We start from the raw sequence: 23,210 nt of genomic DNA, 5'->3' as shown, positions 1-23,210 counted from the left end.
TCAACCAGTTGGAACGCCGCGTCGGATCCCTAAACAGGTGGGAATACGTTCAACGGGTCGCCCAAGAATTTCGAGTTAGGTGGCAAAGTGAGTACGTGCTATCTCTTCAGCGCATAACAAAGTGGCAGCGTTCAACACCGAATATTGTAGTTGGAGACTTCGTATTGCTGATTATGGACAACGAGAAACCCAAGCAATGGCCCATGGGCCGTGTCGTCGAGGTCTTTCCAGGACAGGACGGCCATACCAGGGTAGTTTCTGTCAAGACCGCAAATGGTACTACCCGACGAGATGTTCGGCGGATCCAGCGAATTCCTTTGGAAGACGACGAGTATGTTCCTGGTCGTAATGGAGCTGAAATTCCCAGAGGTAATTTGGTGGGCGGCTAATGTTGCAGCGGAATTTAAGGACGGCACAGACCGGCCCATATAGCTGAGGCGGTAAACGCACGGGTATTCAGCATGACCATGCTGAGGGTGACGGGTTCGATTCCCGGTCGGTCCAGGATCTTTTCGTAAAGGAAATTTCCTTGACTTCCTTGGGCATAGAGTATCTTCGTGCCTGCCACACGATATACACATGCAAAATGGTCATTGGCAGAGGAAGCTCTCAGTTAAAAACTGTGGAAGTGCTCATAGAACACTAAGCTGAGAAGCAGGCTTTGTCCCAGTGAGGACGTTACGCCAACAAGAGGAGAGAGGACAGACCGATCATGCTTACCTTTTGTTTCTGCTAATCAATTGAATTGCCAAAATTCTTCTCTATCTCTCTCCAATTATAAATGCGACAAATCTATTACATTTGCTTTGTTTACCCGACCAATTGTTACCCTACCAAATGAATTGTATAAAAGGAATCCCAAATACACATCAAGTTTCAGTTTTGAACCTGTAAATCAACCCCGTTTCGTTCAGTTTATTTCCCCCCGATTCACATTACCGTAGTTCATCGGCGTTTTTTCGGACCTCACGGAACCAGATTCCTTCCAGAATTCAGGCTGTGATTCCTTAAGGTATTCGTCCCGAAAAAAAATATGGAAAATATAGATTTTTTCCGAGATTTTTTTCAGGCAATCCTAGATTATAGAGACATCTTCTGTGGTTCTTACAGGAAAACCTGCTCAGCTTCTGGCCGGCATTCCTGTCATGATCCTTCTAAGGATTCCATTAGGTATTCTTTACGGGATTCCTTCAGGAATAACTTCAGGGATTTCTTCCAAAATTGCTTTAGAAAATACTGAGAGGATTCTTTCAGAAATTTTAACCACCATTCTTTCATGGATTTCTGCTGGAATAACTTCACAGATTCATTTTAGTATAGTTTCAAAGTGTTCTGTCGAAACATATTCAGAGAATCCTGATGAAATTATTTTTGTGAGCCGGTATCTTCGCTCGGGATTTATACAGCAATTCCTCCCGGGTTTTCTTATGTGATTATTTCAGGGATTCCTTCAAAGATTTCAGCTTAGATTACCTCAGAATTCTACCAGCTATGCCTCTCAGAATTCCTTCAGTAAATCCTTCCAGGATTCCTTCAGGGATTTCTACCGGGAATGTTCTTCCCCCCAGCGTTATGTTTTCACAGACTTTTGTACGTAATTCTAAATTACAATTGGTAGAACGAAAAAAAATTGATTTTTTGGGTGGTTCATCATTCATGTGGTTCATGTATCCGAAAGACACATTACCTTTTCGATGTAATTTTGATAGTGCTCAGAATAACACCATAAAACCCACACGAATAAAAAATCATGGAGTAAACAAACATATGTCGAGAAGCCGTCTAGAGTATATCTGGTTGAAATTTTATATCAAAACATAGAATGGTGATGAACCTGGGAGTGTTAGTGGAATACCTGTAAGTACGAGATACTGTAGACAACCTTATAGTTGAGGTCAAAATACGCATCAGTCAAAGGATACAAATTAGTTCTCTGTGTTAAAAGGAACAGTACTTGACACGATTTTTTTTTAAAACATGCAAAATTTCTGAAAAGTTTACCTATGGTGAGTACGTAAAGAGATTTTGTTGGGTTCAGTATTTTAATGTTTGGTTATACTACACATAGTGAGCACTCTTTATTTGATTTGAGAAATGTTGAATTCGAAACTACATGAAATTACAATGTCCATGCATTGCATACTTTTAGGCGTTTATCGGGTTATATTTCTGACCCAATTTATAAGTCCTTTTTCTATTATTTTTGAGTGGTTATCATCGCTCTTACTTGTTTAGAGCTGTATTGTATCCATACGGATCAGAATATAACGATAGCGTAGAAGTTGTGATGAAAAAGAACTCGAGGACATTCTCAGATATTGAGGACCTACAATGGAGATTTTTTCGGAACTACACCATAGACTTCCATTTTTTTCGTCAAACCATGCTTATTTTATTGGAACTTGACCTTTGATAACACATTTATTTAATTTTTTTTAATTATATTTAACCAAGCTAGTTAACATTCGTGTTCACCAGAGATGGAAAATGATGAAGATTGCTGCTGAGCAGACACAAACCAAAACATACTTACTCGTGAAAAACAGGGCCCGAGAATACTCGCACTTCTTTATTCGTGAGTAAACGAAGCTGGCAAGCACTCGCATCTGATTCGCGAAGCTTCGTGAGTTTTTTGCATTTTGATGAAAAACACATTTTAACGACTGGCAGTGCTGCTTTTCAGGAACAATGAAGCATAAAGCATTAGTTTATGTTGGATAATCACTGCATTTGCTATTTTAACCACAATAAAATGCACTTCCCGCACCTGCACTAGTTCTTCACGAATAAAAACCCATGAGTGTTTTTGTTTTGCTTCTTACTCTCGAAGCAGGCGGGTGCGAATAAACTCACACACTGTTTACTCTCGGAATCAAAAGTAAGCCTTGTATTGGCTTTACACTCGCGAATTGCTTCATAATGAGAGTAATTCCATCGGTGTTCACCTAATGAAGGTACCTACATACTTCCTGATTCCATCAAACTGAAGTTTCTCAAATTAATGTTTGAGCTACTTTAGATGATATAGTGTAGTAGGCTGTGATGTACGTACACTCCCGTTCAAAAGTTTGGGGTCACCCCCTCAAAAACATGTCATTTTTTTAGGCCCATATCTCCGCCAATTTGCGTCCGATTTCAAAACCCTAGGTTTCATTCAAAAGATAATAAGTCAAAGAAACTTTGAACATGATGTAAAAGAAACTTTTTCAAAAAATTTTGTATGTAAACTTAACCCAAAGTTGCCAAATTTTCTAAAAAATGAATATAAACTTACGGCAGTGTCGCTGGAAGCTGTGTCGACCAAATTTTAAGATGAGAGCGGTAATATGATCCATTTTCTATTAGCTTTCAACTGCTTTAAAAAAAAAAAAAAAAAACTGCTTTTTACAGAACTTAGCTAAAAAATCTAGAAAAAAAGTTATTAATTAAATTAATCCTTGATGTCATCGACCAAAAGTTTGGGGTCACCCCTCAAAATGATGTATCGGCCAAAAGTTTGGGGTCACTATCGTAAAACATGGAAAAGTGATTTGTTGATATCTTTGTCATCTTTCATTCAATTTTAATTCTTCTTGGCTTATTTGAAACAAAATGAATGATACTTACTGCATATACATTAAACCACACATATTTGTTGAAATTTACATACTAAAACTTAACGTAAAGTTGCCTCATTTTTTGAAGCGTGGTAAAATGTGCTAACTTTACATAACATTTTTATATACAAAGATCGTTAAATACTTTAAGTTAAAGACATCAAACGTAAATTTAGGTAATTATCTTTGAAATGAGCCAAAAATAATTAAAATTGAACTATAGATGACGAAGATATTACCAAATCACTTTTCCATGTTTTACGATAGTGACCCCAAACTTTTGGCTGATACATCATGTTGAGGGGTGACCCCAAACTTTTGGTCGATGACATGAAGAGTTAATTTAGATTTTTTAGCTAAGTTCTGTAAAAAGCAGTTGAAAGTTAATAAAAAATGGGTTCTATTACCGTTCTCATCTTAAAATTTGGTCGACCCAATTTCCAGCGACACTGCCGTAAGTTTATATTCATTTTTTAGAAAATTTGGCAACTTTGGGTTAAGTTTACATACAATTTTTTTTGAAAAAGTTTCTTTTAAATCATGTTCAAAGTTTCTTTGACTTATTATCTTTTGAATGGAACCTAGGGTTTTGAAATCGGACGCAAATTGGCGGAGATATGGGCCTAAAAAAATGACATGTTTTTGAGGGGGTGACCCCAAACTTTTGAACGGGAGTGTAGGTTGTAAGATAGGTCAGAATAAAGGACATGATGGCCAGATCTGGACGTGCTTGATTGAGTCCTTATAATAGTCACCGTTGCAATACTACCAAATATCAGCGAAAAGTTGCTGAAAAGAACAGCTTGCTTGAAGGCGTCCATAAGTAAAGGTTGAAACACACTGTTGACGTTATTCTTAGATATAGCATGCCCCAGGCACGACACTTTATTTATATAATGTAAGCAAAACTAGGTTTCACAAGATAACCTATATAGAACCTATATAGAACATTACGAAAATTAACTTTTTGAAATAGAGCCACCCCAAGTAACTCTTTAAGCTTTGTTCGGCTCTACAAGAGATCTTTATGACCAATTTTATAAAACTTGCAATAAAACTGAATCATACATCAAAACCTCTTGATAACCTCTTTAACCCTCCTTTAGCGTTAGGGTCATTTTTGACCCAAACCGTACACTACGTCAGCGAGCTGCTGAAAACGTGATGCAAAAGGAAGGTTAAGAGTATCTTCCGGCTAAGTGGACCACTCTCGGAGAGATTTTGCAAACCGCATTAAGAGTAGCAATAAACCCGTTTTAAAACCTAGTTGAAATATTTCCCATTCTCGATTGTTGTTGTTTTTTTTTTCAACAAAAACTATGACAGCTCAAGATGCAGAGAAGCTTCTTCGATGGCACGTAAAGTTCAGGAGGATACATCATTCGTAAGTAGAAAGCGATTAATTCAAAGTAGTATTTTAGTAGTTATTGTGCTGGTAGGCTTATGCGCATTCGAATTTACCGTGAATATTGGGGTTGCACAATCATAAAATTAATGCGCTTCGAAAATAGTGAATATTATCATCTTGGAATGAAATAAATCAATTTGTGAATTTAGTAAAACTATCCCGAATCACAAGAAAACTCAGCAGAGAGAGTTTATTCATGTGAGAATGTTATGAAAATGGTTGCAAACTACTAATTCATTGCTAATTTAAGCAAAATTTACTATTTTTCATTCACGTAAGCTAATTCTTCAATATGGCGACAACCATAATCAGCGAAAATAAAACGAAAGCAAGTTTACTTTTATGATGACCGCAATAAACCTAGCAGTGTCGTAGTTTCTGCTTTTCCACCAACAGATGTCGTTACTAATCGAACGGATCGCCATCTGTTGAGAGTTTTAACAGTTTTATTGCGGTAATAATGATTGCCAGAAGGTTTACATATCGGAAAGTTTTGTTTACTCCTAAAATCTGTCTTTATGGATATCTTCAAGTATACTATAAAACATTTTATTAATGGTTTTCATAAAAGCAGTCATAAAACTGAGTTTTAATTATTGCTGTAATAACAAAACCCATCAGCGATGGAATTGTTACTTGGGACTTGGACTACACACGCTATTAACGCTGAAAATTGATCTGAGGTTTCCCAGCCACTACCCAAACTAGACAGTATTACACTCTACAATAACAGCACAAAGAGAAAACATCAACGACAAACCAAATCGGTCTCAATTGAAAAACGCCAATGGCGAAAACGCATTAAGCGAAACCATATACAGGGGATACTCAAAATAACTGGGACAGGTAAAATTCTCACTTTTCAAAAAATGTTAAACTCGCTGTAACTTTTCGAAAAGGGCATAAAATATTCTCAAATTTTTACTGTAAGTTCATCAACTAGTTGTGTATCAGTGATCAAAATTTGGGAGAGATCGGGCTATTCTACACGAAGTTAGAACGTTTCTAGAAAAAGGTATAATTATTCAATAGCTAACTTTGAACTGTTATATCTCCGGATTCAATGAACCGAATGCAATGAAATTTTGATCATTTATGACATATATAATAAGCTATTAAAAACATCTGACTAAACTTAAAATTCTTTACACGAAAGAAAATTATAATGATTAGATTATTTTCTAATATAACACGAATATATTTATGTTTCAAAGAAAAGCAACCAAATAGCTGGCATTGAATTGAAAAAGTAAGGGGATGCGTATGAAAAATAGAAAAATTTACTAAAAATAACATAGAATAAATGAAATCGCTATAACTTTATTTCTTATTAATAATTTCAAATTAAGTCAACTGTTTTTCAAAGTTTATTATATTAGTCATGAATGATCAAAATTTCATTGCATTCGGTTCATTGAATCCGGAGATATAACAGCTCAAAGATGGCTATCGGATATTTATACCTTTTTCCAGAATCTTTATAACTTCGTGTAGAATGGCCCGATCTTTTCCAAATTTGAACCACTGATACACAACTAGTTGATGAACTTACAGTAAAAATTTGAGAATATTTGATGCCCTTTGCGATAAGTTACAGCGAGTTGAACATTTTATGGAAAGTGAAAATTTTACCTGTCCCAGTTATTTTGAGTATCCCCAGTAGGTGGTAATGTAAGCTAATTTACAACATTTGAATAATCTCGCCCTTATTTAGCCCCGAATTTGAGACTTAAGAAGGGCAACCGATTATATCGGAGCATCGCAAGGCCCACTGCACCATTGCTCTGGTTAGCGCAGTAAGGGCGTAATACTGTGGAGGACGCCCTAATTCTCCACATGCTCCGTATGTGGTTGGGTTTTTATTAGATCCCCTAACCATTCATTCCTTGGCACGGTTAGCATAAAACCGCATTACACCATGAATTGGGGGTCATGCACAAATTACGTCACGCTTTTAGGGGGGAGGGGGGGTTTGGCATAACGTGACGACTCATACAAAACCTGTTGAGGTCCCATACAAAAAGTGCGACATAGGGGGAGGGGGGGTTGAAAAAGGTCGATTTTTGCGGGACATAATTTGTGTATCACCCCTTGGGAGTCACCTGTTGTTCTTAGCCAATTGAGATATCACGGACAGAAATCTTCTCTGATTGATATAACCTTTTCTATTGTTCTCTCAAGCTTCAAAGATATGCTTGTCATAATTGCTTCAAATGGTTGATTCACAATGATTTGATGCTTACACCAAGCATATGTTGCATTTGAATAAACAGCATTGACCACCAACCATCAAACGCTTAAACCAAGCATGTATGTCATTACTTGAACCCGTATTGGCCGAGCCTCCTGACTGCTGCCTACTCATTCATTGTTCATCATGGCGGCAGCAGAGGTGTTTCAAAGTAACGACGACCGTAACGTCGTTTGTCTTGATTTTATGTAATAAACCTTGTAATAAACCGTGGCAGGCAGTACCATTGCGTGAACAGTTTATTCTTTAGGGGAATCAATAGTGTGCTTTTGCTATCAATCTTTACGGAATTTACCACTTCATATTCAGGTAAGTGCGTCGCTGGTAATGGATCGCATGCATTCGCAAACTCATGATGTAGGGTAAACAGGTATAATATGCCCCCCTTAAGCAGAAATGACAATATATCTAAAGCTGGCGCCTTATACCATCTATTGTCCACTGCAAATCGTTGTTTCTAAAGTCAGTAAAGTGATGCATGCGAACTTTGCCTTTGGAGGGGCGGCTATGAAAGCTTTGAAACGTTTTTCGAAAACGTTCCATAATTTGCCTTTTCAAAACAAACAGGGCAATACGCCCCATCAAAATAAAAGCGTCCAGCCCCGTGATAAAACCGTTCCTGGGGATTATTCCACCACATGCTTATCCTAGAAGAGTCTTTTAACAAGTGTTTAACTGCATAAAAGTTGCAAAATAACACAAGCGAACAGAACTAGCTTCGTTCACAATGAAGTCAGCTTACAAGAGGTAAAATATTACGCCGAAAGCCTCGATTTCAGACTTTTTGATATTTTTATTGATTTTCTGTACCAATAAACTAACGGACCACCTTGATGACAATAATTCTTCAATATTTAAGATTTCTAATCGATCACGCATGCGAAAAGCGCTTGAATCGCTAGAAAATGAAGGGGGGCGTTTTGCCCCGGTGGGGCGCATTATACCCTTTTACCCTACATCTTGTTTTCAGTATTTTCCGGGGTTGCAACCGATCGAAGATAGCCCGAAGCAGCAACCGTTGCACCGAACCCGAAGCAAGAGCCAGGCCAGCCACCGGAGTGCAAAAATGGATTTGTCATGGATGGATTTCCTCCGGACGGTTGTACAAGCCGAGAAACAAGACGACTGCTGGAGAAGCGCAGTACCGGACTAAATACTGTGATGGAGTTCGGATTCGACAAGAGTCTACTGGTGCGTCGTACCACCGGTCGTTTGATCCAACAGACCAGCCGCGGTCATATCACGAAGTGTTCGCCCCACCGAAGGTCCCATTGGAACGCCTGGAAGTTTACCTCAAGCAGACCAAACCCCTGGCCGACTACTTAGCCCTGCGCGGATTGCACTTCCGGGTCAATTCCGCCAAAAGTGCGTCGCTAACAAACTTACAAATAAATCATATGCAAGAAAATGGTTTTGATAATAATAAATTGAACGTTTAATGGTGGTTTTAGTGCAATATGTTTCAATTAGAACATAGTGTTCTAAAATACGAACATTATAGAAATGTTCATTACAAATTTAAAGCTTTCGATTATATAAAGCAACATAACCTCATTTGAAGGATTTTTTGTGTATGCCCAAAACAATCATCCGATACAGTTACTTTAAGTCTCATGTTTAGGGTTAAGAGGGATTAAGCTATGCATAAACATGCTTGCATCCACCATGAGAATAAATGAGCTGTCAAACCATCAACAATAAATACTGTTGATGTATGCATAATATGATGGAGTCAACCATATTTTTTGCTCTAATCAGTTCATCAAGTCTGATCATTTCAAGCTTCTGTTATGCTTCGTCCAATGGTATTATGCGTAATACAATCTCAAAAAGGGCTTATATAAAAGTCAGTGCACAAATATGCTTGTTCGCGACCGCAATATGATTGATATAACTTTTTATTTTTCTCCGTGATACGCGCTACCGACACTACACAGCTATCTAGGCTGATCGGTAAGAAATGTTAGCATTGATAATCAACTTCAACTTGGGGTTCCAGTTAGTCTAGGGGTTAAGGCCATGGATCGCCAATCCGGAGACGGTGGATTCGATTCCTAGTGTATTATTGTCTGGTACCGACCTGTACCCTCTTCGAATGAGTGTAATCAGTTTCGTACCTTTTAATTCCGCCCTAATTGCTTATCCTTTGACAGATACGCGTATTTCGACTACCACTTGTAATCTTCCTCAGTGTGATTACACTCATTCGAAGTTATTCGCTGGGTTAAAATATTTTTCAGTGTGCTTCAAAACTACACCACGATGAGTTATTTGTGCAAAAATAACAATATTGTCGCGCTTATCTTTTATTAGAGTCCTGCGGCGGTCGTACGCTCGCAAGGCATACCGCCGCATGACAGTCGCAAGGCAAAACAAAAGAAAAAGTGTTCCCGCCAAAAACAAAAGCACGTGGGTTTCGCGAAGTGACAGATGTTTTTGAATGTATTTGTGACGAACGGCAAGAGTAGCTCAGTGGAATGAGTGTTCTTGCTGTCAAACCCCATATAGTGGAATTATATACTTTGAAATCTGGTGACGCTGTTATGATTAGTGACTGTCGCGCTAATATCAGAAGCCAGAGGCAGATAATCGCCATATTCTGAATTTTCTTGAGAGGCATAATAGTTTCATGGCGTACTTTGGATTATTTTCAAAGTCAAAGTTGAACCGGGTGATTTTGTACCCCTGGGTTCTATTGGACCCACGGCAAGAATGTTTGTATTTTTTGATCCTGACTTCCTAGAATAATGCTGTCTTTGACAAAATTGTACTATAGACCAAGGGCTACTTTATATCTATATAAATAAAAATAGAATGGTGTTGTATAGACGTAGAATCTTGAAGTATTTTTAGGCAAAGTACGTTTAATTGGCAAATTGAGAGATAAATTTGTGAAAAAACTACCACTTGTTTTGGTGGGATTCGAACCCACGACTCCGTTATCGCTATTCCGGCGCTTTAAACAACTAAGCTACAGAACATGTTACAACTCTGCAGAATAGAAAGTCAAACTTGATTCGAAGCACCACCCTAACCGGGTCCGTCTTTAACAACTTTATCTCTCTTTCGGCTCTTAGATGCCAATCTCCCGCACTCTCGCGGCCTACGAATAACAAGTGTGCGCGTATTGTTTTTAGAATGTTGATATTGAAGTTCCACTGACACAGACTTCGTCACCAACCATATGATCGGTGCAAACTCAGTATTGTGCAATATGTGTTATATGTCACGAACTCACGAATAGGCTAGGGAATGGGCCAACGGATTTACACCATTCCTTCAGTGATTCATTCGTGCAGGGCTACGACGTGTTCGTTCGAAAAAACAATTGGGAAAATCGATCGGGAATGCATCGAAAACGAGAAAGTTTGATATTCTTTATTACACCAACGAACCTAACCTCAAAATGACTGACAATTCACAGGTCATTTTGACAGATGTAACATGAGCATGAAAAGGACGGCAACAAGATCGATAAAGTAGAGTACATGATCCGTCTTTTTCATGCATGTGTGTGATCTGTCAAAATGACCTCAGAAGTGTCAAACATTTTCATGGCTCACTGAACAAAAATCCCCGCCAAAAATTGCCTCATTCGAGCCCCATGCCTAATATAAGATGATTTGAAGAAGCCCATCATTCAACTGCCGATTTGGCAGAATCAAAACAAGAGATATAAAAATCATTCAAAGTTAGCATTATACTCATACAATTCGAAATCAAAACAAATTCGGGAAAGGATGATAATCATTCAAAATTCATCCAATAAAGCGGGTGCAAAATAAATGAAAATAATTACGAAACCAAATATTGTTTATATGCGAGTTTTTCACTTCTGGATTATTATTTTTGAACATTCTGGCAAAAACTAATATCACAACCATTCCAACTAATTTGAGAGATAATCCAATTAAGTGATTTTCACTCAAACTAGTTGGAATGGTTGTGATATTAGATTTTTCCAGAATTTATGAGAAAATGTGTACAACAAATATTGTTTAGTTTTTATTTTACTACCTCTAATTTCAAATGTTAAACACCGCAGCATCACTGCCATTTCCACGACATAATCCTCCTTCTGGTACAAATTGGTACCACTTGAAATGGATTCCCACTGAGATTCTCTGGAAAGAATTAAAAAACGAAACAAATATTAATATTACATCAAAAAATAGTCCAGAGGAACTTATCGGAAAGTGTTAGAATAATCAACAGGCGATCCATTCTTGTGACCTAAGGAGTATTTGGTACTCTATATTTCCCCTATCGCGAGACTTTTTCGCTACAAAGTAAAAAAAAAATACTTCAACCGCTACAATTTTTTGTGAGTACAAATAGCGCGCCGACAGCAAAATGAAAGGGAAACCAACAATTGAATGATATTCGTAATGAGATTAGCAAGAAATATTTGCAGCTTATTTTAAAACTACTGTCATACCGAAGATAAACAAAACTCCATCGTAATTCGACAATCACGAAACGCGACGCGAGATAAGACACGACACTTATGGTTCTTACAATCGTCAAAATAATTAAAAAATTACCTTAATGCCGACCGGTTTCGGGCTCGATGCAGCCCATCTACGGGACAATGTCCGACTGATTGCGCTGTTCCAAGTTGGGAGAGAGAGAGAGAGTGCTACTGCTGCTGGTGGTTCGTGTCGACGAAATCGAATAGACTCGACATGATGGGAGGATCGTCTTCATTCATCAGTTTTTGGACATTGCTGATAAACATTGACTCCCATGCGCAATCAGTCGGACATTGTCCCGTAGATGGGCTGCATCGAGCCCGAAACCGGTCGGCATTAAGGTAATTTTTTAATTATTTTGACGATTGTAAGAACCATAAGTGTCGTGTCTTATCTCGCGTCGCGTTTCGTGATTGTCGTGTTTGTTCTTACGTTAGCACGTCTCAGGTTAGCACTAAGTACACAAATTAAAAGGGTCCATCGTAATTTTTTTGAAAATCATTCGATCGATTTGACGATTTATCACATGATCGTTTGGTTGCGGGGATTTTAGTTTGGTGGTTGAATGATTTTCGGTATGAGGCACGGCAGTAAATGCTTTCGGATAGTTTTGTGACGATAATCATTCACAACACTCCCCAAGCAAAAACTCATGCATAAATTGTGTAAATTTAAGTTTTATAACGAGATGATTTTCATTTATTTGAAGGCAGTCAAATCATTCTGTTGCAAAATCATTCAAAATTCCGAATCTGCGGATCTGTAACGCATTGAATGAAGAATCATTCTTCGTACGGCGGGGGTTTTCGTTCAGTGTAGCTTTGTTGGTGCAATGAAGAATTCCATTTCGCGGGGCATTTTTTCTACAGAGCTGCATGTCGAAAAACACAGTACCCGGATAAAAACTAACCATAGGGCACTGCACTGTTTTGATTTTGTATGGGATTTTGACGTTTCTTGGCCTTGTTGTTTACAAAATTTCTGTAAGAGTGAAAGAGAAGGAGATAATTTCATGCACTGCCCTATAGGGTGTTTGGTGAAAACCATTCCTGCGCCATACAGTGTACCAGCTACAATATATTGTATATTGTAATGAAATGGTTCACTAAAAGCTTCGCACATTGTAGCTACTATACATTTACATTCGATTTTTATGTAACACTATATTATACTGTTTTTCTTACGTTTGAACCATTCACTTTTCCGAAACATTATTTTTCCGTGCATTTTTAATTATTTATTCAGTTTAGATTGTTTCCGTGCTTTGTTTTGTTGATGTTTGTGACTTTTATGATGCAAAGGAAAGGAAAGAAAAAAGTGTATAAGTTGAAACATCAATTTAAAGTCAATAAAATGTTTAAATAAGTAGTAAACCAGATGTCTTAAGAATCGCAGATCCAAGAGATATGGCGAGCTAGGTATGTAGAGTGCGATGAGAGGAATACGATTGACGAACTTTATCTTTGACGTAGAGCCATCTTTGGATGGACTGGACTGAATACTGAAAGAAATTCTAATATAGGTTCGTCTGTGGGTTCGTTTCTTAACCTAACTTATACTTGAATCGAACTTGACAGTTTTCTAATGAGTTGTTAAATACATACGTGTATTTCAAACTTTAGTCAAACTGGAGCCTCAATATTGCAATAACGGTTAAGCACGCTGTAATGATACTTATGTACCTCGTCACCCACTTCATGCAACTACATTAGTGGTCTAATAATGCTTTGCGCGTTTTATATCCTTCAAAAGAAGAATATTAAAGACGTTGACAGTCCAAGGCTTGTGCAGTCTCTCCTGTGTGGTCCAATGACCACCCGTATTTATACTACCTTAGGTAGACATAATGAATCATACCTAGATATTTAGGTACTGTAATAAATAGTATTTCATGTAGGTAGATATCCTATGCGCACAACCATTAGGTAGACACTACAGCGCGCTCGGCATAGTTCCATCATGCCGCTCAAAGTGTTGCCACAAATAATGCTTAGTTTGCGAAACCCGGTTATCTAGCTGGTGGGGCATGGGAGCCTAAGCTTCAACTGTTAATGCAATCAGAGACTACTCAGACTTAGACGTGGGCAATCCAATATATGAAGGGTTATCCAAAACGCTCTGGAGAATTCCCAAAGCGCATTCTCATAATGCTAGTAAGCCTAAGATGCCATTAACAGGAGGAAAATGACAAGATAATATTGTCGTAGCCGAACGTCACGCCGGGACTACCACCACTGCCCAGCATTCTCACTGCTGTCGTTAGGCCGGGCAGATGCTACGGCTTTTCAACGGACGTTCAGCGATCTGCTGCTGCTCTCTGCCAAACAACTACTGATGTACTGCTGTCTTCGGAGGGTTGCTGCTTCGGGAGTAGAGGTGTGCCGTCTTCAGCGTTCGACTGTAGAATGACTCATCCGAGTGATTGCATCATTTTATAAATGTGAAGCAGGCAAGATTTAGAAGCAAGGCGACAACCAATCAGAATCGACGGAGGGGAAACAGTAAAGGGGAATCACCGAACAGAGTGTAACGACGAAGAACAACAACAAAGAAGAAGAATTAAGAGAAAGAGGCTCCACCTTTTCATTTTCAACGGGGAACAATTTTGACTCCTAATTTTCGCATCGGATTTTGTTTTCAAACACAAATTTTAATGTTTATATATTTATTCAGCGCACCGGCATCTTATACTACAAATATAACATTACATGGTTTATGGTTTATGTAATGTAAACCAATACAACATAACAAAAGAGAACCATTCCAAAACCATTTAATTAAATGTATAACCAGTGGTGAAACTACAATTAAAAACAATATATTTACGGTACATTTTGTTATTTGAAACCATACGTGTACCATACAATGTACGGTTTATTAAAACCCACGTATCAGTATTTATAACAATTCATTTACAATATAATGTATGGTTTTGTAAAAAAATATATATGGAGAAAAATATTTTTTTATATTGTTACGATACTTAACAACCCGTATAGTATATTGTAAAAATCTTATTTACAATTTACTGTATGGTGTTCTACATTACATTTTATTGTTTTTGTATTTTTATTTTTACAGTGGTTTCTATTGTAAAAATATGGTTTTAAATAGTACTGTTACAATACAACGTTCGGTTTTTCTACTGTATTTTTATTCGGGTAGGCAGAATCGAAATTAGCCCAGTAGATGGCACATTAAAAGTTATATTTAGCTTAAACATCATGATATTCTGAATGTAAAAAATGATTGCGTCTTTGGCAAAAGTAATTATAATTATAATTATAATATATTAATTATAATTATAATATATCAATTATAATATAATATATCAAGATCCATTTCCATTTATACCAATACTTCCTATTTTATGGATACATTTTTTGATTTGACCGCATCTAATCTGAACACTTTTTAAGGACAGACTTGTTAGAATCCCAAAATGGCCGCCACAATGGCCGACTTTGGCACCTACTCACGATTTCGAAAGCACAAATCTCTTCGTAAACAAAACCAGCGCAACTGAGCTTCTTATTTTAAGCTTATTACAAGTGAAGCTTGCTTCTTAAGATTTGTGCGTCTGAAGTTCCGATGCGCTGCTGAAGCGGGATTTCAAGACGTTTGTCCTTAATTTGACCCCCTCTGATCTGCACATCGTTCAAAAAATTGTTCAAACGTCATTCTGCTCATGGAACGGAGTGAAACGGAAAGCACAATCAAAACAAAACAGCAAAAAGGGTTACCAGTAGTGTTTTTCGATGCTCACTAGAAGTTCAAATTAAAAATGAGCCCCGTTGGTTTGCATGAGGTGTCGTTCAAACTAAAGTGTCTCGAGTATACCAAAGTGGCGAATCCTGGTCGTTTTGACAGGTCTCCTGCTCGATTGGAACTATGGGGATAACAGCAAATCGGCTGTTCCAATTTTGACGTTTCTGCTCTTTGTTATTCCAGACTCGTTAGTTCAAACCATCGGTGGTAGACGGTATACATTTGTCATTCTGATATGTCGATCGAGAGTTATTCATATGAATGTAATTTTTCAATTTTCGATTGGAATCATCTCAATACATTGCGCTCCTGTACAATTAATTTATTTCGCCGATATCTCAGTCCAACGAAAAGTTATATTTTTGGTGTTTTCTGTAAAACTTGTTTGTCTGGCTAAGCGTTGCCCGATTATCAGTGATTAATTCTCCTAGCAGGTGACGATGGAGTGAAAATAGTATATTTTACTGATAATCTAGGCCCAGTAAAAACATATAAAGTTGGCATCTTTGACAAAATCGTACAAATTATTGAAAACCGCTTATCTAAATAAAACCTGATTCCACTTATCCTCCGGTTTTTTCTTCCAAGAATTCCTCCCGGGATTGTTTCAAGAACTCTACCAGCAATTCAACTAGAAATTCATAGGAGAATCCCTCCAGCAATTCCTCCCGGTATTCCTTCAGAAATTCTTCCTGGGATTTCTCCAGGAATTCTTCCTAAGATTCCTCTAGAAACTCCCCCCATGATTGCTCCAGGTGTTCCTCCTGAAATTCCTCTAGAAATTTCTCCTGGAAATACTTTAGGAATTCCTCCTGGATTCTCCAGTAATTCATCCCTGGATTGCATCAGGAATTTATCTCGGGATTATTTCAGGAATTCATCCCAAGATTCCTGCAAGATTCCATCCAGGATTGCTCGAGGAATCCGTCCCAGGAATTTCTCCTGGGATCCCTGCAGGAATTTCTCCTAGGATTCCTCCAGGAATTGCTTCCGGGATTCCTCTAAGATTTAAAATTTAAATGCTATCTAGCACCATCATATCTGGGTTATGAGCCGGGTCACAACGTCCGAGGCCATACTGTCCCGGTCGTTAAGTCGTGTTTTTTTTTGCGATATAACGTCCAAAAGATTGGATGCGTCATAATATCCTATGTTCCGTCTTTCCTTGGACTTCAAAATTATCCAACCCGGCAAGCCTCGTTGGACTCGTGCTGTAAAAATCTTCATTCTGCACCTTGTTGCGTAAACTACTATTTCCGAAATATTATTGATTGGTACTTTTTTCCTAATTTCAGCACTACCCACATCAGCAGCCAACTGCCCTCGAGATAGACAACATGCTCGGAGTGATGTGCAACTTCGAAACCGAGTGCGCATGGAAGGCGGACGAAGCGAACCCGAACAGCTTCCAGGTGGTAACCGGAGCAAACCTTACGGCGTCCAATCGAACCGGCATGATGCCGGGTCCAAGTTCGGACATCCTCGGAGATGCCAATGGGCATTTCCTGCATCTGAGGTTGACGTCAAACAGCACCCAGCACATACTGACCTCGCCGATGTTCGGTGCCACCCGGGAACACTGCTATCTGGAGATGATGACCCACCAGAGTTCGATGGGCCATGGAACGTTGCGGATAGTGATCGAGACCAGCGGGAACCAGGATCCGTCCTGGGTGCCGGCGGAAGTGTTTGGAAATGATTTGCGCAAGTGGCAGCGGACAACGTTTCGGATCGATCGGATATCGAAGGATTTTCAGATTCTGTTCGAGGTGGTGCCCAATCGACTCGGTGGACGAGCGAGAGGGCATGTCAGCATTGACAATTTAAAGCTGGTTAACTGTTTCCCGGATGCATTGAGCACGAAGAATTGCAGTGAATCCCAGGTGCAGTGCACGTCAAGAAAGGTGAGTTTGTGGGTTAATGAAAATTTTGATTAGATATCAAACATATCATATACACGAAGGCAGATACCCAAAAACCTTAAATCACTAAAAAATCTGTTAAATAAATTGAATCATCAGAACTACCCTCGGACGCATAAATTTCACATGATAGAATAGAAAAACACGACAATTCCACATTTTAAGTTTCAATATAAACTTCTGATATTGTCGCATATGATTGACTTCAACGCAATTCAACAATCGAAATATATATTGTCGGGCCGCCACCAAACCGGACTTCGCACAATCAAGTCGCGACGCGACCCAACTCGCGACGTTTTTTAATCATCTCAAAAGTAGTGCGCATCCTTCCCGTGGTTGTCAGCAACACAGCGCACTAGATGCGAAACAGTTGCGAAACTTGTGGACCAAGAAAATGGCAATTTTTGATTGAATGTCTGTCTTGATTCAAACCGGATAGACAATATATCAATTCATATGTTGACAAAATATTTTAAAAATATGAACCAAATATGACTGTTTACATAAAAACCTCAAAAATGTCGAAATGTAACATGTGGCATTTATGCGTCCGACGGCAAAGAATATCTGACAGATTTTTTTGACTTAAAACATTGTAGAGGACAAATGCCATTTACTTACATACCCGTTAGATTAAGGCCTTAGTGTGTTCACCTGTATGTAGGAAATCGTCTTCATTTGACTCGATCCAAGGGTTTACAGATCGTCCTCCACTTGAGCGATCTGTCTTGCTAGTTGCCCACCACGTCGCCTTTTGTTGGATTGTACTCTGATTTTTAAGCAGCTGATGCAGCTCGCGGTTCATTTGCCATAATTACATTCCATGTCCTATCTGCACTCCACCGTAGATGGTACGAAGCACCTTTCGTTCGAAAACTTCTAGTCATAGTCCTAGCTTCGAGCCCATAAAGGACTACCGGTGTGATTTAATTAGCGTTTTTAGATGGTTGAATTTGTGCGATGGTGATTTTTTTAGAGTTCAGAACCATTCAAAGTAATCTTCATTTCCTACCACAATGCGTCTCTGGATCTCTCTCCTGGTGTTGTTGTCGGCGGTCACAAAGGAGCCCAATGACACGAATTCTTCAACTGCCTCGATTACAAAACCATCGATAGGAATTCTATAGGAATTCATCTTCGCCTTGATCAATCGTTCCAGTTTAGTCATGGGCACATTGTATTCACAGCATTTATGAAACACTTGACGGATGTCACACATTATCTGGACCGTTATATCCAGCCTAAACTGTGCCCAGCCTGTGGTGGCTTCGTGGTCGTGCGGCTAAGGTCACCAAGCCTTTAGTCGCATCGTGCTAAGGAGCGCGGGTTCGATTCCCGCCGCAGCTGTCAGGAAAAGTTTTCGGCTGTGCCACTGGGCGTTGCATGCTAGTCCGTTGTCTAGTGTCGTGCTTCCTTCAAAGAGCAAATAGCTCACTGGAAGCATTGAACGTGTCGGTGTCTAAACACATTCCTTTGGTCGCCAAACTCTTCGTCTCTCCTGAACCACCAAGAAGACATTGCTTCAGAGAGGGGTTAGTACACATCGTACCCTCAAGGTTAGCTGCATAGCCTGCAGCAACGAACATCGACGACTCGCTTTAGAGAGCCCATCACGATAGCATGCTGGCGCTTAGCCAGTTTCCCGAATGGTCCTCAAGGAGGGCAGGGTCAACCCCGCCCGCGCCCAGCTGCTTTGCAGACATCAAGAACTGATGCCCACGTGCAACCCGATCTGACCTGCTGAATGTAAGGGAATCACTACCCTTCAGACCCTATCAGCTGCACCAGAAGGTTGCTGACAGCAGGGTCTCCACCTTCCCCGACCCTTGCCGGGGACCCCTTTCCAACCGCGGGCTTGGATCCAACTTAGAAGACCGACGCCACGACAGCACCGCTACCGGGACTTCCTCTCAGCGGCCACTTATTCGCTGTAAGGGTCGATCTCGACCGCAGGGCACCGGTATGACCTACGAAGCCGACTCCGAACCCCTGGACCACCTCTTGTGCTGCATCTGGACTAGCCACTCTCCGAGTCCACGCGCCACCTCCACTGTAGTTCCCAGACGATATGGGTGATAGCCGTTGAAACGGCGTTCCAGCCAAACTCATCCCTACACATCCTCTGGGCCAAGTTGTCCGGGTTTGTGTCCTCCCCGCATGTGGCAAGCATGCGGTCACGCATTGTGCGAAACCGCGGGCACATGAACAAAACGTGTTCCGCCGTTTCCTCTAAACCATTGCACGCTGGGCATTCGGGAGAATCCGCATGCCCGAAACGGTGTAGATACTGTCGGAAGCAACCATGACCTGTAAGGACCTGTGTCAGGGGGAATGTAACTTCCCCATGGCGCCTATTAATACAACTATCTACCCTCGGTATCAACCTATGGGTCCACCTTCCTTTGGTGGAACTGTCCCACGCGCGCTGCCATTTGACCATAGAGGCCATCCTGGCAGTCCTGCGTATGCCTCTTGTGCTGCGCATTTCGAAGCACTCCATGTCCTCACTGATAAGAATGCTGATAGGCACCATACCAGTAATGACGCAGAGAGCGTCGTGTGACATGGTACGGTACGCGCTCGCAACCCGCAGGCACATAAGCCTGTAAGTACTTTCCAGCTTCCGTCGGTAGCATTCAGTACTTAGCGCGGTACCCCACGCCGGGCCGCCATACCTAAGTATGGACGTAGCAACACTAGCCAGAAGCTTGCGCTTACTGGCGTACACCGCTGAGCTATTGGACATCATCCGGGACAGTGCCGCAATAGCTGTGGAGGCTCTTTTACAGGCATAATCGACGTGGCTACCGAAGGTAAGCTTATCGTCGATCATCACGCCCAAGTGTTTGACGGAGCGCTTTGACAGGATAGTGCACTCTCCTACACTGATCTCCGTCTGCTGCTCCGACTTTCTGTTGTTACCAACCGTCACCTCTGTCTTGTGTTGAGCCAGCTCCAGTTTCCTGGATCGCATCCACGCCTCCACAACCTTGATCGAGTGGTCGGTAGTCAACTTCACCTCCTCGATCGTTTCACCGTAGACTTCGAGCGTAATGTCGTCGGAAAATCCGACCATCTCCACTCCCACTGGGCACTCTAACCTCAACACCTCGTCGTACATGACATTCCATAACACCGGACCCAGGATGGAACCTTGCGGGGCTCCTAGGTTATGTGAAAGCACTTCCGACCCACCTCCGTGTCGTAGACTAGTACACGATTCTGAAAGTATCCCCAGACGCAAGAGCGCATCGGCAATAGCAGACCAGCTGGTGCTATTAAACGCATTCCTTACATCCAGAGTCACTACCGCGCAAAAGCGAATTCCTCTCCTCTTAGGCTCGAGTGCTTTCTCGGCGGTTTTTGTAACCGACAAGATAGCGTCTACGGTGGACCTCCCCTTCCGGAAGCCGTACTGGTTACTCGAAAGACCATTTTCGCCCTCGGTGAACCTCGACATTCTATTGGGGATGATCTTTTCGAGCATCTTCCCCGCCGTGTCAATCAAGCATATTGGTCTATATGCCGACGGGTCTCCGGGTGGTTTCCCCGCGTTTGGCAATAGTACCAGGCTCTGCCTCTTCCAAGCTTCTGGGAAAACTCCCTCGTGTAGGCATTTCTGCATAGCAGACCTGAACATCTCGTGAGCCTCTGCAATAGCTACTTTTAAGGCCAGGTTCTGAACTCCGTCCGGACCTGGGGCCTTACCTACGCTAAGGGACTTAGCTATCCCCGCAAGTTCCACATCGGTGACCCTCTCCTCATCGCCAGCCCCAGTCCCCGGCTGTCCTACGAAAGGAGGCCAAGGAATAGGATCATGACGCGGAAAAAGTCCTCCAATGATCCCCTCCAACATATCTGGAGGTTGTTCTGTAGGAGCCATCACACCTCTCATCTTGGCCATAACGATCCTGTAGGCGTCACCCCAGGGTCCCAAACCCCTGTTCTATTTTTTCATGCCACAACAATATTTAGTGTTGAACGGTGTAACCAGTTCGGCTTCCGGAAGGGCCGAACGACGGTGGACGCCATTAGGGTCGTCACACTATACGTAAAGAATGCGTTCAACAGCGTTAGCTGGGCGATGGTGGATACGCCATACACCACCTAGGAGTCCCGGTTAGCCTATGCCGCATTCTGGAGAGCTACTTCCAGAATAGGGTGCTAATCTACGACACCGAAGAAGGCGATAAGAGCTACATCACCGCGAGGGTACCTCGAGGGTCCATCATGGGCCCAGTACTATGGAACGCGGCGTATGATGGCGTATTGAGACTCAAAATTAAACTGGGCATAAAGCTGGTCGGCTTTGCCGATGATATTATCTTCGTGGTATACGGCGAGTCGATAAAGGGAGTGGAACTGACAGCAACGCTACACAGCTTGCTCCTGTCAGGGCCTTTTCAGTCCTACGACTTGTGTCCCGGTTGAAGACACCTGTTTCCCGATTAGAAACACCTGAAACAAGCCTTCGGCAACTGATAACTGAGCAACGAGAAACCCGGGCAACGCACATCAAGCTTTCCAACACTCATAAACGCTTTAGCATTCGCCGCCGGAAGCCGAATCAGGTTCAACTATCTTAGCCCTGTCCTTTGCTACACCTTTGTCGATTAAATAAATCTTCGAACTGGTTGTTCCATCTCATTATAACAATTGTTTTGTTTGTTAGCAATCTTCCTTCGCAGTGAAAACTTCTGCATATTGTTTCGATCCATACATTCCTGTGCTTTCCCCACACTATTCGCACTACCATTTTTTGTTGCTGGGTTTCGTTTATCTTTTGCTCTTGCCATCCTGTACAGTCTTTTATTGATCCGGGTGCTTATGGCATTCAACTCCTGGCAGAATTCTTCTCATTCGTCACCTTGATTGACACTTATTTGTATTCCTCGCCAAACCAACTAAATACTACTGCGTTTTTGTCGCTGAGCGGTTGTTGCTTCTGTTGTATGATAAACTCCCGTACACTATTGACATCAACAGGTCCGTTGGTCTCTCCTATCTTCTTCTCTCTTACCTTTTGAGGCACTGTGCAGTAATCCCTTTGGCTGACATAATATGTATTGAAACGAGTGGATGTTTGGTATTCATCAATTTTGATGGTCCGAGTTAATGTCTGAAACTTTGTAAGACCTTGAAATTGGTCTGTACACATCCAGAAAATCAAAATTTGTTTGGCTTGACCTTTTATTCTTTTACAACATTTCATTACCAGAAACCTTGCGCAGAACTCATGAGCTTATTTTTTGCTTTCCAGTTGCCGGTTTGCATCAAGACTCCGAAGATTTGTGATATCACTGTTGATTGCGACGAGGAAGAAGACGAAACGCTCAATTGTGGTAAGTATCAATGAGCAGTGTTGTTTTAGTCGTGAACTAACCAATCTTGACCTTTGCAGACAAAATCCCTTTCGGAGGCCGTTGCGACTTCGAGAGCAACTGGTGCGGCTGGCAAAACTATGGCAACGCCATTTTATCCTGGGCACGTCATTCGGGACCTACGCCAACCGAAAAGACCGGACCGGATTTTGATCACACGTTCTGGCAACAGAGCAACACAACAGGTAAATACTGTGCAGTGAAGATATGATTTTTTAGGTTATTGACCTTACTATTGTTGAACCTTTCAGGATACTACATGTTCGTCAACATGAACCAGCATGCGAACGATAGCGAGAAGAAGACATTGGTTGGATTGGCGAGCAACGCGATTATGAACAGTGTCATCTTCAATCCTCCTCCTCTGGTGCACACGAATGCTTCCTCGCCCTTTCGAAACTCCTGTGTG

At 41.0% G+C, this 23,210-nt stretch overlaps 1 protein-coding gene across 1 annotated transcript in view; it reads left to right on the top strand.

Annotated features, from left to right (window-relative positions):
- Positions 1-23,210, top strand: part of LOC109422212 (tyrosine-protein kinase receptor) — a 251,711-nt gene that overhangs the window by 207,690 nt on the left and 20,811 nt on the right. Inside the window, exons 3-6 of the mRNA XM_029852281.2 lie at positions 16,791-17,399; positions 22,681-22,762; positions 22,822-22,986; positions 23,053-23,210. Of these exons, the coding sequence (XP_029708141.2) occupies positions 16,791-17,399; positions 22,681-22,762; positions 22,822-22,986; positions 23,053-23,210 (1,014 nt within the window). The remainder of the gene's footprint in view (positions 1-16,790; positions 17,400-22,680; positions 22,763-22,821; positions 22,987-23,052) is intronic.

Source organism: Aedes albopictus, chromosome 3 (genome assembly GCF_035046485.1).
Source record: "Aedes albopictus strain Foshan chromosome 3, AalbF5, whole genome shotgun sequence".
NCBI classification, from domain to species: domain Eukaryota; kingdom Metazoa; phylum Arthropoda; class Insecta; order Diptera; family Culicidae; genus Aedes; species Aedes albopictus.
This window is presented reverse-complemented; position numbering and strand designations above follow the sequence as displayed.